Genomic DNA, 18,787 nt, shown 5'->3' with positions numbered 1-18,787 from the left:
CTTAGCAGTATGTCAACCCTAGCATAAGGATGCTAAACATAGCACAATTTGAGCTTCGTTGGCATAGCATTCTGTGTTTGCATAATGGGACAATCTAGCACAATGTTCAAACATGCTTCTCTGGGAGGGAGAAATTCATTTCAAAAGACGATAATTTGAGAAATTAAAAATAAAATTATATCCAGATCTTATTTCAGGTCCAGGGACATGGTTTCCCAATCACACCCTCTTCTCTTCATATTTTCTTTATTCTTCCAAGTGTACCTCGCCAGGAAAATTTCACGGCAAGAATTCAGTAGAATGTTGTGAAGTTAAACAAATGTTCCGCTCTGAAGTCGACGAATCATCTCAAACTTTCACTAGATCAATGTTGATCTCAACTCGGAAAGTAAAATATCTTAAATTTACAATCACTGGAAAAATAATTACATGAAATTACTATTACTATAATTATCAATAATAGTAATAACTAATTATTATTATTATTATTATTATTATTATTATGTAGATCGTATCAAAATTTATCAGCATTTAGCAAAACTTCACAGATCAAACATCAATTTTTCTTATCGGGAGTTTGACAACGCTATTGCTTAGGCAGCTGCAAGTCTCGAAATCAGTCTGCCGTGGAACGTTCACCTGTTCATACACGAAGCATGGCAGCGGACGCGTTCATCCGAATGGATTCTATTCAAGACACGCAGCGACACTGGGACGACGATCCAATTAGGGTCCACCCGTGCCAGAACGTCACTACATGATACAGTGAGTCAAGACAATAGTGAGCAAATAGCAGCTTGCAGAAACAGAAGTCTTCATGCCGGCGGAGGCATATTCTCTGGCGTTTGATGCTTCTCAGTGCAGTGCTCGATGCGTCTCCTGAATGGAACCTATTCAGATGAAGGCCACCCCCATGGCGCAGTGGTAGAGTCATTGCCTTGTAATCAAGGGGTCCCGGGTTCGATACCCGGTGGAGGCACAAGTGATTCGGATACCACTTTAAACTGTAGGTCTAGTCCCGATTAGCCTTACTGTGCATAAAGTGGACTTAAAACACCAACTCAAACCAAACCGTTCAGATGAACAGCTCCACTGCCACGATAGGTACGTCACCCGGGAAACGTTCCATAGCAGACTGGTTTAGAGACTTGCAGCTGGCTAAGCATATTAGGTGCACAAATTATTCCTCGGCCTTTTTAATAGAAAGCAAATGGTTAACAATGAAAAATAGTCTTACATTTTAATCATTGAAGTCATATCCGTTGGAGTGAATACACCTTTACACAGAAAAAACTGCTTTATTTGGAATTACCAAAAAAGTTTGGTTGAGCTATTTGGTTATGCTTTTTGTTTCTGATAACCAAATGTTGCTTGTAATTACTAAATAATTTTGTTTAAGAATACCAAAAAATTTGGTCAGACAAAATATGCTATTCGTAAACAAAATGATACATACGAAAGTAAATAGAAACAAAACGTTTGGTAAAATTTACTATACAGGGTGATTCTAAAGGTATAGTACAAACGAAAACCACAGATACCTCCCATGAATTAGAGACGAAAGTTCCCCTTCCACTTTGCCGAGAGATGCCACCGTGAGAAGCTAGACAACGACAAAAACGTGTGAAAATGAACTTCACACTTCTGTACAGCCAGTACCAGTGAAGATAGAAAGGCGGAACAAACGAAGTCAAAAGGAACACCAAAGTCGCCCATTCGAAAAAGACTAGGCGGCAGCTGCGCAACGCATGCGCATGGGGTTCCACAAAGGAAATAGGAGTGTCCCGCAAGACAAGTGAAGGGAAAGGGTAGCGATCGACAACGGTAGGGAGAAAAGACACTCGACAGGCAACAGACGCGTACATGGTTTGGGGCAGAAATGGCGGCGCTGGCGGTGCAGCGCAAGGGGAGTACCCAAAACACAGTGGGGAGACACCGCAGCAAGAACAAAGCACGGTGCAACAAAAGAGAAAGAGGACCGGACGGGGAATGGTACCTGCCAAGGAAACAACAAATGCGGGGCGAGGGATTCCCCGTAGTAGCACCGAGGGGATGTCGCACAGAGGTCGTGCGCCAGCAGGACAAACACAGCAACTACGGGCACAGGAGATTATTGCTAATGAAAGGTGCACGTACAGATAGGACCATGTACCCCGTACTGACGTTGTAACAAACGTCGTGATGGGGCCCAATCAGCCTCTTAGAAATGAAGCCGGAGGCACATCGCTGGGTGGGAGCGGGCGAAAGGCTGCTGGAGTGTCGTACGGACCCCACCACTCCGTACGGTGGACGACACTAATGGACGAGGTCGGAATGTTTCCATCCCGATCACCAGGTCCACCTTTCCCAGACCTGACGCGGCTGCTTGCTTCCGAGCGCAACCCCAGCCGAACAACTCGAGTCCCTCCTCTGCCGCAGCCTTCCGATCCGAAACTAAGCGTGACCTCATACCACCGCAGCCGCACACTGCCGCGTGGGTGTGAGACCGGGCCGAGCAAGGCTGGACAGATAAACTGCGTGGGACAATCGTGTAATGAAGCTACGTGGGGGTATGCACGTCTGTTCAACTGCTGGGTTACCCCACATTGGTGTACACAAACACCACACGATCGTACGTAGTGCTCCCCGTCGGCTCGAGCAAGACGGACGAAGTACGTGTTGTGGGTGAATGGGGCAAGAATGAAGGACGTTACATGTGTTCCACGATGACAAGGCCCCAGAGTACATGGCCCCACCTGACGGCAGTGGTCAGGTGGTGAAGAGCACAAGCACGGGTGGCTCAGGAACGTCAGCTGATTGTACCACAGCGCCGTGCGGACGTGTGGGCTGATTGGAAGTGCAGCGTCAGGGAGCGTGTCAGTGTAAGAGCCGGTGCGGTGGTAGTGTGCTTGACGTACGACAATTGAGTACGTTGTTTCGAAGCCGTTGTGACCAGTGTGTGTGTGTTTGTTTGTTTGATTGTTTGATTTAGTTTATTTTACTTCGCGTTTTGTGCCTCTTGGCTAATTTGCGAAGATGGGGATGAGTGATGAAATGATGAAATTGATGAATGGACATTAACAAACAACCAAGCCCGACCGGGATTTGAACCCGGGACCCTTGGCGTCGCAGCGCGATGTTATAACCACTCGGCCACAGGGTCGGGCAGTGTGTGTGTGTTAGCCACCTGTACACTGCAGTACAATATTCCATAATTGGCACTATCCTCACCGTACCATGGAACGCTACACATTTGTAGAACTGAGGGACATGCATTTTGTCTACGGCCTTGCAGATGGCAATGGCCGAGCAGTTGCACGCCTTTATCGCGGACGGTATCCGGAGAGGCAACAACCCGACAGGAGGTTGTTTTCGAACGTGCACCGTACCCTTGGTGAATCGGATGTGTTACGTGCAGGCCATCATGCCGGTCACCCAAGACATGTGCGCACCGCGGCGGTCGAGGAGGACGTACTTGCTCGCGTGGACGACACACCGTCCACTAGCACCCGTAGCATTGCACGTGCAGTGGGAGTATCACAGTCGACAGTGTGGCGTGTCCTTCATAATAATCTGCAGTATCCCTATCATCCACAGCGAGTCCACGCGTTGCAGGCTGGGGATTACCCACGACGTGTGGAATTCTGTCAACGACTGTTGCAGTTTTGTACCGACGATCCCCGTTATTTGCGCCATGTGCTTTTCACGGACGAGGCAACATTCACCCGTGAGGGCATCTTAAATTGCCGACACAGCCATGTGTGGGATTATGAAAATCCACATGCAGCAGTCGAGGTGCACCATCAGACCCAGTTTGCAGTGAATATCTGGGCAGGTATCATCGATGAACAGATTATCGGTCCATACCTGCTGCCACCACGTTTAAATGGCCGCCTCTATCGCACCTTTCTTGCATCAGTCCTTCCAGAGCTGCTAGAAGATGTACCCCTCAACGTGCGACATCGTATGTGGTTTCAATTGGATGGAGCGCCTGCACATTTTGATGGCACAGTGAGAACCCCTTTTTGCACCGTACCTACCCACAGCGCTGGATCGGCAGTGAGGGCCCCGTCCCCTGACCTCAAACCAATGGATTTCTTCTTGTGTGGCCATGTGAAAACACTCGTCTACGAGACCCCGGTGACTGATAAGGAAACATTGGTAGCGCGGATACTTGCAGCATCGGCCGAGGTGTGTACCATGCCAGGGATTTTTGATAGGGTTCGCCAGAATTTCCTGCGACGCTGCAATGCCTGCATTGAATGTGGTGGTCGTCAATTTGAGCAACTTTTGTAACAACGTCAGTTCGGGGTACGACTACGTACTACGTACTATTCCTATCTGTAAGTGCACCTTTGCGTGGCAATAAACATCCTGTGCCCGTAGTTGCTGTGTTTGTCCTGCTGGCGCACGACCTCTGTGTGACATCCCCTCGGTGCTGCTACGGGGAATCCTTCGTCCCGCATTTGTTGTCTCCTTGACAGGTACCATTCCCCGTCCGGTCCTCTTTCTCTTTTGTTGAACCGTGCTTTGTTCTTGCTGCGGTGTCTCCCCACTGTGTTTGGGGATTCCCCACGCGCTGCATGTGTTTGTTTCCCGCTGTGCAATTGTTACTTCATGCTTCATTGCTTCTTTTGTCCCTACCGTTGTCGATCGCTACCCTTTCCCTTCACTTGTCTTGCTGGACACTCCTATTTCCTTTGTGGAACCCCATGCGCATGCGTTGCGCAGCTGCCGCCTAGTCTTTTTCGGATGGGCGACTTTGGTGTTCCTTTTGACTTCGTTTGTTCCGCCTTTCTATCTTCACTGGTACTTCACAGAGGTGTGAAGTTCATTTTCACACGTTTTTGTCGTTGTCTAGCTTCTCACGGTGGCATCTCTCGGCAAAGTGGAAGGGGATCTTTCGTCTCTATTTCATGGGAGGTATCTGTGGTTTTCGTTTGTACTATACCTTTAGAATCACCCTGTATGTGCGTGAGCGTGCTTTCGAATTTGAAATAACAATTGTCCAGTTTCGTCAAGTGTAGTATGAAAATCTTTTGTCGAAAATTGAAACTCGTGTATATAGATAATTACTCGAAGCTAGTCTTTATGTTGCCGTGTATCCTAATATTCTGAAAAAAAAAAAGCTCAGAATATACTTACTTTATACTGAGTTTTCTACACCGGCCGCTAGATGGTCCCGTCAAAATATGTACAAGAAACATAAGTTTTTGTACAACAAATAATGGTACGTTTGATCGTAATCAAAGTGAAAAATTGTGCTTTAACACTCTTCGAAAGATATGTGAACATCAAAGCTACAAATTAAAGAAGAAAATGTAGTGCAGTGAATAAAAGTGAATCTCCCATGAACAACCCTTTGATTCTGGACTATATAAGTAGAAGGTAAGTGTCCCGCACAGATCAAGGTAAAGGTATTCGTAAGTCGGTCTATTTTGTGTCACGCATCGTTTGCCAATTAATCCAGGTGGAAGCCGTAAGTTTGGAACGGAAAAACGGTGCCTATACGGTGGTTAGGTGGTTGCGAGGAACCTTGTTTTGGTTGAGCACGTTGAGTGGAGCAGATATACGACATACACTAATTTTTGAAACCGTTTTCCCTTATTACCTTAATCCTTCCTCTTCTTGGTTGTCTTGGGCTCTACAATTAGTTTGGAATTGCTTCATTGGATTGAGTTGTCGGTTGGTTTGAGTTTGTGCGCTTTCACACAGGATTTTCGTTTGTTCCATTGGATCATATAACAACTCACAGTTGTGGTCTTCTGATATGCATCATGGTCTTCCTGCAACGCTGTTACGACAGCGAGAAGGGGTGAAAACCTTCACCGGAGGTACTAAACGGACGGACGGTCCAAACTCCGAGACGATGCTCGATTCACGAAGTCCCAATGATCTAATGCAAACGTCCAGCTACTCCACCAAACACCGACGTCGTAATTCCTATTAAGGATTACCTCAACGTCAACGATCTCGATCACCAATTAAACGAGATGCAGCAAATACAGCTCATGCAAACCAACTAGTTTCCAAACAACATGGTACCAGCTTATATAACTTCCTGCTCACCAACTACGACACCAAATACAATACAGCAAAACATGTATTCCAATAAACATCTAAATATGTGCCAAGGGCACAAATTTCACAAATACTGTTCACCCGTAATGGCATCATATTGAAATCACCAGATCCAGACTTTGCAAAACTAATTAGAAACAAAGCTTCTTTTGAAATTTATGGAGCCAAAGCAAACATCCAAACACTGAATGCTTCCACTCAAGAACAAACACCACCACCACATAAATCCCCACTACTATCAGGTGTCATCAGAGGTGTAGAACCTAGCCTAACAGACAAAGAGATCTTTGAGGAACTGGAATGCAAAGGTGTACAAATCCGCAAATGTATCCGCATTCGCAATAACAACGGACCCACATACATGGTGCGGGTCCTAACAGACTCACAAAATGCTGTAGACACATTACTACACAGTGGAGCATACATATACAGACGCAGACACAAAGTAGAACCATCCCCTTCTCAACAACCTCTTCCATTGCTTGGCGAAAAATGCCAACAGTATAACAAGCACACTACTGCTACATGTCCAAACCGAGATAAATGCGGATACTGTTCAAGACCCCATTCAACCAAAGAATGTCAAAACCAAACTGCTCCACACTCACTCATACAACACTCATTATTCCATAAGCTACTTAATCAGTTCAATATCATTTTAAACCAAGTAGATATATTGAGTTCATATTCATCTTTTATTTGTTTGTCTTGTGTAGTAGTTGTGATGTGAAGTTTGTTTATGTTTATATTGTGTAGTAGTTGTGGTGTGTTTGTGTTTATATTGTGTTACAGTTATGATGTGTTTGTGTGTGTCTTGTGTAGTAGTTGTGCTGTCTAATGTGTTTGTGTTCATCTTGTGTAGTAATTGTGCTGTCTAATGTGTTTGTGTTTGTCTTGTGTAGTAGTTCCTCCATTCATATTGGGGGTTAGGGGTAGAGCTGACAACTCTGCACTGTAATAAAATATGTCAAGAAACAGCAATATAAGGCAATGGATGTTCCCAAGGTAAAATATTCCGGAGGTAAAATAGTCCCCCGTTCGGATCTCCGGGTGGGGACAACTTTGGGACGTCCCTGGAATAAGGATAAGATCTACATTAGGAATAAGAATATTAAATTAGGCACCTGGAATGTTCTAAGTATTTACCGGCCTGTGGCATTTCAGTGAACAGTTAATGAGATAGTTAAGTTTAAATTAGATGTAGTAGCTGTCCAGGACGTTAGGTGGCCAGGAGAAGGGAATTGTAAAAAATAAAAATTATACTTTTTTCTATGATGGTACTGAATATCATAATTTTGGAACAGGCTTTTTCATAAATAACAGAATTATCTCGGCTCTTAAAACAGTAGACTTTATTAATGATAGGATATCATATGCAGTTTTACAGGGTAGGTGGTGTAAAATTATTTTAATAAACATACATGCACCAACGGAAGATAAAGATGATAATACTAAAGATGATTTTATACAGAGTTAGAACAGGTCTTTGATAAATTTTCTCAGTATGATATGAAAATTCTGTTAGGTGACTGTAATGTACAGATTGGCATTACTTTTGCAACCTCAAAGAATTTAATTGTGAAAAGTACCACTTTTAAACATAAAGATATCCATAAATATACCTGGTCTTCTCCAGATGGTAAAACTCATAATCAGATAGATCATATTCTCATTGATAAGAGAAGGCATACTAGTATAATTGACGTTCGTACACATAGAGGTGCTGACTGTGCCAGTAACCATTATTTAGTAATTGCTAAATTAAGAGAAAGACTCTCAGTAATGAATCATAAGCAACACAATCTAAAAGTTATAAAATTTGATACCGGAAAGTTTACTGATGAAAGAATTAAGAAAGATTACCAAATTAAACTGTCAAATAGATTTGATGTTTTGCAAAATTTAAATGATGATGAAAATATAAATGAAACAAACGTAAATAAGAGTTGGGAGCACATACGTAATGCAATAGAATCAGCAGCTAAAGAAAGTATAGGATACCACAAACCAAGAAAAAGTAAGCCATTGTTTGATAATGAATGTCATAATCTAATAGAAATAAGAAATCAGGCTAGACTTAGGTGGTTAAATAAATCTGATGATACAAATCTAAACAATTATAATAGAATAAAGCGAGAAGTTAACCGCACGTTTAGAAGTAAAAAAGAGATTACTTGAAAAGCAAAATTAACGAAATTGAAACAAACAGCAAAAATAAAAATATCAGAGATTTATATAAAGGTGTAAATGAGTTTAGAAAGGGGTGGCAACCTAAAGTAAACTTGATAAAAGATAAAGACGGTGATTTTCTAACTGAACCAAGCGATATTCTAAATAGGTGGAAGAACTACTTTAATGACCTTTTAAATGTTCATGTAGGAGATAAATCAGAAGTAAATGAAGTCCACACAGAAGAACCTTTAGTTCCAGAACCTAACTTGACTGAAGTTAAAGATGTTATTAAAAGGCTAAAGAATAACAAAGCACCTGGCATTGATTTAATACCAGCTGAGTTAATTAAATATGGTGAAAATTCATTAACATGTCAAATTCATAAATTCATTTGTTTAATATGGAATAAAGAAGAAATCCCTCAACAGTGGAAAGAATCCATAATTGTTCCTGTGTTTAAAAAAGGTGATAAAATGAACTGCAGTAATTACCGTGGAATTTATCTACTCTCAACAACATACAAAATATTGTCTAACATTCTTTTAACAAGACTAACCCCATATGCTAATGAAATTATAGGTGATTATCAATGTGGATTTAAACGTAACAGATCAACTACAGATCAAATTTTTCTCATCAGACAGACACTTGAAAAAAAGTCTGAATATAATCAAAATGTCTATCAGCTATTCATTGATTTCAAAAAAAGCATATGATTCGGTCAAAAGAGATAAATTATATAATATATTAGTAGAGTTTGGAATACCTAAGAAGCTTGTTAGTATGATAAAAATATGCACCAGTGAAACAGAAAGTAAAATTCGTGTGGGTATTAATATGTCTGACAAATTTACATTTCATGATGGGTTAAAACAAGGAGATACATTATCTCCATTGCTCTTTAATTTTGCATTAGAATATGCTGTAAGGAAGGTAAAAGAAACTAAAGAAGGACTAAAATTAAAAGGTGTGACTCAGTTGTTAGCATATGCAGATGATGTAGACTTACTGGGGGATGATGTGAATACAATTAAGAATAATGCTAAAATATTTTTTTAAACTGCTAAAGAGATAGGTTTGGAAGTTAACAAAGAGAAAACTAAATATATGCTTACAGGCCGAAACCAAGTGTTAGGTAATAATCAAAATCTAATTATTGATAACAACTCGTTTGAACCAGTTTCCAAATTCAAATACTTAGGAGTAATATTAACAAATGAAAATGATATTAAAGAGGAAATAAAAAGTAGGCTAAATTCAGGAAATGCATGAACTTTTGTCTTCTCGTTTAATATCTAAGAAACTAAAAGTTAAAATATACAAAACAGTATATTTGCCTGTAATATTATATGGATGTGAAACTTGGTACCTTACATTGAAAGAGGAACATAAATCGAGTGTATTTGAAAATAAGATCCTTAGGAAAATCTTTGGACCTAAAAGGGATGAGGAGACAGGTGAGTGGAGAAGGTTACATAATTTAGAACTACATAAATTGTATTCATGTCCAGATATTATTAGAATAATTAAATCAAGAAGACTTACCATGTGATGTGGCAAGAATGGGAGAGGAAAGAGGAGTTTACAGGATTCTTGTTGGGAAACCTGATGGTAAGAGACCTGTAGGAAGGCCAAGACGAAGATGGAGGGACAACGTTGAGATGGACCTAAAGGAAATCGGTAGGGATGGAAAAGAATATATAGATCTTGCTCAAGATAGGGAAAGATGGAAGTCCTGTGTTGCTGCAGCCGTAAACCTTCGGGTTTAAGAAGGGTAGGGAGTTAGTTAGTTAGTTAGTTTTAAAATAGGACAGACTCTTGTAAATTTTCATAACTTAGGAAAATTGTGCGTCTTTATTATTAAATTATATATCAGATATAAAGGTGTATTGAATTCCTCCGCACAAGCTTCGATTATAAAGGGAGGAATTCCATCTGACCCACCGATATTTTTTGGTATAAATTGTTTTATCGCATCCCATTATTCCTTTTCAGTAATTCTGTTAATTGAAAGTGGATTAGATACTTGTAGTTCAACTTTCTCAGTTATTCATATGCACTTTGATAATCAGTATAACCGTATAAAATATATACTCTCCTCGGTTTCCCTTAGATAAATGTTGTATGCTCTATTTATAAGTGTACTCTTTTACGATTATCTTTATATTTTATTCTGCAATCATTATCTTATTCCATTAATTTCCTGTAGCACTCTTTAAGTCTTAACATATCCATAATTTCTCGGGTAAACCAGGGAAGGTATTTACTATTTGAATGGATCCTCTTTGTTGGTACTGTAGAATTCAAAACCGAGTTAACTTGAACATTGAAATATTCTATAGCGTCAATTACATTATTCATACTCCTAATAGGTTCCCATTTATGTGTCTCGAAACAATTCATATATTCGGCTGAAATTTGCATTTTCAAAATTTAACATTACAACTGGATTAGTTCTTGAAGTTTTGTGTCTATGTTTTTGTATAATTCACACTTGGAAATAATGCCGGATGATGCATATCTTCTTTTACAAGAGGTATTTCGTCCGTATTGACTAAAACACAATCCCACAGATTAGTTAAAATCAGATCAAATGTTCTATTGTTTTTATTTTTTATGTTATTATTAGAATGCAAATCATAGAGATTCAAAAAATTATCTAAAGCTCTTTATGAAGCTCTTCCTGTCTGCAGATTATAACTTCAATCTACGATATATGGTAAATTGAAATCACGAATAATAATAATATTGTTAACTTGTAATTTTTCATTGTTTCCGAACAAATTATAGAAATACATATGATCATCTACTGCTGAGGAAGGTGGGAAATACACAGTAATTATATAGTATATCTTATTATTTAAGGTCACTTTAAAACAGATGATGTCTAGATTATTGCATAATATAATACCTATTGTCAGCACCAGCACAATTCTGCTCAGGTTCCTATTTCCATGACCTTCAGTTGATTGCTCGCTTGCGTGTGTGTGTAATTGAAAACCGAGCAGCATAGGAAATATAAGCCTTAGAAAAACACAACAGCCATTTCCTGGATGTTGCGAATGTTAACATTGTGAACAATAACAATGCTCTCCCAGTCCAAAACGCAATACTTATACTATTTATATACCTCTTTTGTTACACATAACAATATTTACTGGCAAACATTCTCCCATGAATGTTTCGAAATTCCACAACATTGACTAGAGAACAGTTGATAGAGTTCTCTCACAGCAATATGATTTTCAACAAGATCACTCTTTCAGTTTTTTCACTGCTTTTCATAAAATCAAATGTCTTGGCAGTTGAGGATGTGTTTCTTGCTGAGGTAACTAACTATTCCATTGCATTTTTTCATTGTTTCAATTTCTCCTCTGACATCTGTGAGGAAATTGTCAGAGATTTCAGATTTTAGTCCTGGTTAATGTATGGATATATCTTGTGTGTGATTCTACAGGGGGTGGAGGTCTAAGGAGTTCCACTGGAATGCCGTAAAAGTTTCTTTTATTAAGCTAAGATGCATTGGTATAAGTTATTTTTTAGTTGATGGCGTAGTGGTAACGTCGTCGCCTTCTAATCAAGGGGTCACTGTTTCGATACCCGGTGGAGGCACATAGTGATTCGAATCCTGCATTAACCTGTAGATCAAGTGCGGATTAGTCTATCTGTGCATAACAAGAACTTATAGAAACACAAGACTCTAGTGAGTAAAATTATTACTCAGAAGTGTCATTTGCTTTCCTCCTTAATATTGTCATAGATAACCAGTAGTTAGTTGGTTACCAATAGTGTACACAATTATACGTAATTGTATATTTTCTCCTTTGTATGTAGCCAAGGAAAAATATAATTGTCGGCAAATTACACCGTTAGAAAGGAAATACCTGAATTTCGCGTTAAGTATATTCACATTACATGTTTTCCGTTTATACATTAAATTAGGTAATTGAACAATTCTTCAAGTTTCCATTACGTAATGCAGATATATCTGTTGGAAAATCTATGATTTTACTAAACCATTTGCAATTTTTTACTGAATGTGACAAATCTATCACCTTATTTTCACTTCATTTTGTTACAAGCCATGAAAATCAAATCTCCGTGTGCAACTTGTTCACAACTGCTGAAAGGTTTCTGGTCTATAAACCTTTGTTAATTCCAGGATTAGTGACAGCAGGTCAACATTGACGTAACTGATTCTTACTGAATTCGCTTGAAGTAAAAAATGAAAAGATGGCACAGGATTGAAAAACATTACATAAGGCTACGAAAAACAATATTACATATGCCAATACACGTACATATTTTTATACTTTAGTGATTTTTTGCAACATATTTATGTACACATTTCGCATGTTTTGAGTACATAAATATCCGGGTCTTAGGAAGGGTGATTTCACATTAAAGTGGTAAGTGACACATTTTACGTTGCATGTATCAGACTAACATCACTATTGTAAACGAATCTTGGAAATCAGTGTAATATTTCTTTTCACAGATGCAGCAGCTCGATACGCTAAACATGTCAACTTCCAACGAAGAAAAGCTTCTTTTATGAATTTTACAAGTTTCATTATAGTGCTTACGAACATTTGTTAATTTTTTTAAATTTACTCAATATAACTCTGATTCTCGGCTCCCAAAGGTTTACAAGATCCTACTCAATACGTGAATTAAGACGAGATTATTACTAGACAATTATAGATATTCCAAATAATAAACAAAATACTTGCTGTGTATACTCACATTGACTAACTACGGCTTTATTTCCAGCTATTTTGTTTGGATATGCCAGATATTCTTCTTCTTGATATGCACTCACACTAACACTAATCACTTGTAAGTTAGCGCTACGATCACAAATAATCATAATCTTTATTCATCCGTTGACCCATTTTGCATGGGTATGGATTTCTTCAGATACATGAAAATATAATACAAGCTATGGTATACATACAGGCTATTACAGTATAAGAACAAAAAAATATTACGTGCTGCACATATGTGATAAAGACGTTTATATAAATTGTACATTATATTCACAATATTAGTCCATGAGCCAGAAGCTGCAATTTAGGCGATTGGTACCAAACAAAAGGGATGGATTCTCATATGATTTTCTTGCAAGATTTGGATGCCTAGAGATGGAAAGTGGGTGATAGGATCTCATAACTCTTTGCTTTTTATATAATATTATTGAATTAGTAACCATAGCCGAAAAATAATGGTTTTTCACATTTTTATAACTAGCATATTCATTCATCACAATATTTGAATAAATATATTTAATTTCAACAAACGGATTACATTGAATATCATTTTGCAATAATTATAATTATTCAGTGCAATAATATTAATAGAATCCTTATAATAATAATAAAACCTTATGGTATTCCTTATATACTGACATGGATTAAATGTGTAATTTTTATTTTAAATTTTCAATAACAAGAGTTATTAAATCTTACATACGCACGTATGTTATAATTTAACATAAATAAAATTTCATTATTTTAATTCATCACCATCTTCTGAATAGGTGTCATTACTCATTGTATTACATGAGTGAAGTCTGCGCTAGTCAGTGCACTTGGTGTTACCTAGACAGAACACATACGTTGATAGTTTGAAGTTCCTAATGGATTTGCAAGCTAGTAGATCTAACACAGGTTGAGGTGCTGGCTGCCACTCCATCCAATCTATTACTAGCTGCACTGCTCCATCGTGTTATTTAAATGTTACCCTCTCCCAGTTGGACTATGTGTACATGGATCATTCAGAAGACATCTCTCGCTTATAGTGCCTTGATAATTCGCACGTTAGGCATATTTCTTGAGGGAGTTCTTCCAAGGTGGAAGCTATCTCACCTTATTTGCACAGAATAGATGACATCCCGAATCATTCACATAATATACTGGAGATTTTGGCGCATATGGCAAGCACTACTTGGGTACTGTTGAGATAAGGTACTTTGGGGTTCCCTTTAGATGAGATTTTGCATCATGTATCGCCACAGTTTGCGAGAAGTGTTTTATTCAAAAGTTTTACAAAATGCTATGGTTCCCTACACTCGTTGACAGGAAATACAATGAGAGTTGCTTTATTCATTACGTGACTTAGCAATTTCCTTCACTTTATGACAATTCTTAGACTCCTATTTCCTTCCCGTAAAGACATGGAGAAGGCAGATGTAACCACCTCACCAAAGTTTTACTCCTTCTCTTTCACTCTCTGAATGAGAGCCATACAATCAGAAGAGATAACATTCTTCTGCAAGTATGTCTCTAAAGCATAATTTATTTGTCTTTCATAACATATCTTTCTGAGTTGCTAAGACCCATGACAAAGATTCTAAGAGAAGGCCCATTTGAAGATTCTGATTATGTCCTTTCACAATAATTCGACCAAATAGTGCCTCGTCTGATAAATTGACTTCCCATTGCTGTCCACTGCCCTCTTCTTTGATATATTAGACATGGTTTATTATTCATTTTCTCTGGGCCATGAAACATCTTAATGGGTGAATTATTAGCAAGACTCTAAATTTTAAAGTACGCTGCGCAAAACAACTGAGGGATCAAGAGAGGAACAGAAATAACTACACGAAAACCATATATATATCCCATGTTTATGGGACTGAAAGAACATTCAGAGAGAAGATACGGTAGAGTATGGATTAGAAGAGGTAACAGAAAGACCCTACAGTCGTTTGGCCCAATGCTCACATGATGTGCATCACGATAGAGTAATGTGCAGCAATATAATATCTCAGAAACGGGTATGGTTATAGCAGCAGCTCGCCCCTGGTATGGTGTGTAATCTTGAATGGACAACACAGCTGCACATCTGTGTGGCATGGACTGGATGAGGTGATCGAGAAGAGATTGGGGGAATCCTTGAAACTCTTCACTTAGGGCAATCTTCACCTCTAGAAGGGTTGAGGGAGGTATCGGCATACCTGCAATACTTTTAACAGCGCATCCCAGACATTCTCAAAGAGATTTAAGTCAAGTGAGCACGCTGGTCACTACATACTCTCAATTCCTTTGTCCTCTGCCATGATCTGCACTAACAGAAAACAAAAGGGAACGATCATCAATTGCATCTGCAAACACAATGGAAAGAGGTCTGATGATGTCATCCATGGGCCGTCAAACTGGAATTTTGGATAACGTGGAGGTCCGAACGTCCCACACTTTTGATTCAATCCCATACCATCAGTCCAGCACCTCCATTGTAGAATGTTTCTTACACAAAAGCAGGGTTTCTGTGTATTTCACATTCCCTCCACATTAGGCACGGCTATTGCCAGGCTGGAAACAACCCCCTACTCAACGGAGAGCAGCACTCAACTCCATTCGGTGTGGCCAATTACGATGTTCCTCAGCGAAGTTTCTACTACTGACTGAAAACTTCACGGTATTGTGAAGGCGATTGCAGATAGTTTGAGATGACACCTGCACCCTGTTGCTGTGAAAAGGGCATGTTGTAGTTCCGTTGCATTCTGTCGTCTGTTTCAACAGGTTGTTAACAATTGGTGCCCGTTGTCTTTTGCTGTTGTTGCTCACAAATATCCTTGACCTTGCCTTCGTTACCCATGTCCCGTCATTTGGAACTGAATCTACAGGCGGGAAATTACACTTTGAGACACTCTCTCTCTCTCTCTCACTGCGTCTGTCCAGCTTCCATCTTTCCCGTGTCTCTCCACGCCATCGATTCTGGCATTGTAATCACTTGCCCAGGTTCATCCATGAACTCTTTCACTGTCTTCGGATGGCTAGTGTCATTCTCACAGCTGCGCACTTCAGTTCTCAAGTCAGGTATATTGACATTAATTATGAGCAAATAGCCAGTGGAACGAAAAATGTAATGGTGTTCAATCCCGTCCACATTGTTAATTAAATTATTAAAATATTGATAAATTTTAATTGTTGTAATTGTTATAATCGTAATTATTTTCATCAACATTAATAATTTATATCAAAATTACTGAAACTTTCACTTCTGGTAGTAAAAGTCACAATATTAAAAATTATCAATAACTTTCCATTTACATCAAGGTATCTTGGAAATGGAGTCATAACACAGAGAAGGCAAAGAGTTATGACATGCTATCAAATATTTTCCATCTTTAGGCATCCCAACCTTACCAAAAATTCATATGGGAACCCATCCCCCCGAGTGGTATGCTAGACACTAGAATTATATGCAGTAATTGTGAGCTGTAGTAGTAGAAGTATCAATGACGTTATTATCCTCACAAATTAAGCAAAAAGGGGGTAGAAGTCTGTGCTAAAGAATTTGTTTTGAACAAACGATTTGAAATATTTTTTCAACACCGTCAATTTCACATTAGTTAATAATGGAAATCAAGCACAAAAACTGTATTTTTGAATGGCACAAAATTAATGATAAATGCATTCCGAAGATACATGTGTAACTTTCATGTACAACATATGTTTTACCAGGGGGGCGCGAGGGGGGCTGTTGCCCTCAATTTTCGCCACTTTTGCCCCCCCCCCTCCCCCGCACTATGCTAAATCTTATCTACAAAGGGAAATATACTGTCTTTGCCCACCTAGTTTTGGCACCTTGCCCCACCCCTTAAGTTTTGGGACCCGATCGCCGCCATTGTGTTTCACACATATGCAACATGGAGCGACATAAAATAGAAAATAGATATGCAACAAGCTAACACTAAATTATGTACGTATTGAAAGCTTATTCAATACAAATATACAACACATATTATTGAAAGACATTTCATTCCAGAAAATAAGGAGAATGTGAGCGAAGCGAGCAAGAAAATTTTTAGATTTGCAATTGAAAACAATATTTATTTAATAGGGCGCAAATAATTTCACTGGATGCCATGGCATTCTCTCATTCGGCGCCCATGGCCGACTCCCCTCCGCCCCTAGCTACAGCTCTGAACTTGACGAAAACTAGAAAAGCAGATAATGCGAGCAAAGCAAGAAATAAAATTTTACAAAATGAATTTTTATTTGCATAAAATTTGAAGGGGTAATTGCTCATCTGTGCCCCCCTGCAGGTGCCCTTGGCCGTCAGTGTTTGTTCCCCGTTGCCACCCTAGAATTGACTTCCGTCGAAAGTTGGGGTGGAGGGTGGAGGGTGCCCCTCCTGTAGCTGCATCACTGTATAATACAGACATATTTAAGCAATGTATATTTACTTTAGATACCTTAGGCTGACTACCATTTAGAATTCGAGATTCCCGGAGCTTAGGGAAATTTCGTACATTTCCAGTTTCAATGTTAATGAACCTTATTCTGCACAGTTTGTCTGCTCGACTAACCTTGTATTAATGCGAATACCACGCCCTCCCAATCCATCCAAACCAATTCTAAAGGCATAAGAGGTGGTGTATCATTTCAACCTTCGCTGCGATCACCCACAGGTAGGTAGAAAAACTGAACATAATAACCAAAACTAAAAATCAGTAACAAGTCAATCAAACGATACGATCCCCCATTTTTGTGTGAAGATATATAGAATTGGTATAAAATGTTGTCCCCCCCAAAAAATTACCATGACGCAGACGAGTCATGAAACCCCCTGTGGGCACCCCTGATTTAAGTGTCACTCGAACCGAACATTAGAGGACTAGTCGATAAAGGCTTAAGACTATTGTGTTCTCCCTTCCTGTTCTTAGTCGTTGCCAACTATTGTTGTATAGATTGCAAGAGCTATAAGAAGGAAATTTGAGTGGGTCCATAAACACAACATAAACTAACCAAACCGTCCTTCTTGCCGTAAGAGACAACAATCTATCAAACAATTGAAGTTCATCAATCGAAACATTTTTAATGTCGTGATATCTTTGAAACCATTACAATTATGAAATGCAGTTTGGCAAGCTGAAGGAGTCGTAAAATTAAAAAAGGAAAACTTCATGCGATATTGATATCCCTGAATAGCCTTACCATTACAATATTCCATATTCTGTGTCGGGAATTTGTGGAGCAAGGCCGAGCATACGATAGAGAAGGAGAGAAAGGTAGTGGGCGGAGCAAAGCAGTGCGCACTGCTACAGCAACTGCAGTCGCGTTGTGTTCAGGAATTTGTTGATCCTTAGTTTAAAGTACAGGTGTCCTTTATGATCAAAATATCAATATTAAAAACTAAATATGTTGACCAAGGCAGAAATTTATTTCATTATAAAACATAAACTAAAAGTAATGTTACATATATTTGTTTAGTTTTTATAGCATGGAAACAAGGCTTAATGGTGTTATCAATATTAATACGAGGGCTTAGAATTTGATGAAAAATCATATTTTTTTCAGCCTTGAGAACAATATTAAACCTGATATTAGCTTGTTTCCGTTGTTAGAACGAGAAAACATTATTTTTATTTTTCTATTTTTAGGCCATCTTTGTTTTTGGGTCACTTTTCTGTATTTTTCCCGCTTCTATTTAATTTTTCTTCATTTTTGAGGCTTTTCTTATCCTCCCCTGTTGTTTCGTGAATTTTAAATGCATTTCTTAGCATAACTTATATCCTGACATGGTCATTTTAGCAAGTTAGCCATTA

General features: G+C 38.9%; 1 protein-coding gene across 1 annotated transcript in view; it reads left to right on the top strand.

The window, feature by feature from the left end:
* Positions 1-11,411: 11,411 nt before the first annotated feature.
* The window catches only part of LOC146000086 (uncharacterized), a 44,493-nt gene continuing 37,117 nt past the window's right edge, over positions 11,412-18,787 (top strand). Inside the window, exon 1 of the mRNA XM_083137417.1 lies at positions 11,412-11,560. Coding sequence (XP_082993543.1) covers positions 11,471-11,560 — 90 coding nt within the window. The 5' untranslated portion in view covers positions 11,412-11,470. The remainder of the gene's footprint in view (positions 11,561-18,787) is intronic.

The sequence above is a fragment of the Lepisma saccharinum genome, chromosome 16 (assembly GCF_977018435.1).
Source record: "Lepisma saccharinum chromosome 16, izLepSacc3.1, whole genome shotgun sequence".
Taxonomy (NCBI): domain Eukaryota; kingdom Metazoa; phylum Arthropoda; class Insecta; order Zygentoma; family Lepismatidae; genus Lepisma; species Lepisma saccharinum.
The sequence above is the reverse complement of the archived record's forward strand: the minus strand, read 5'-3'. Positions and strand labels throughout refer to the sequence as shown.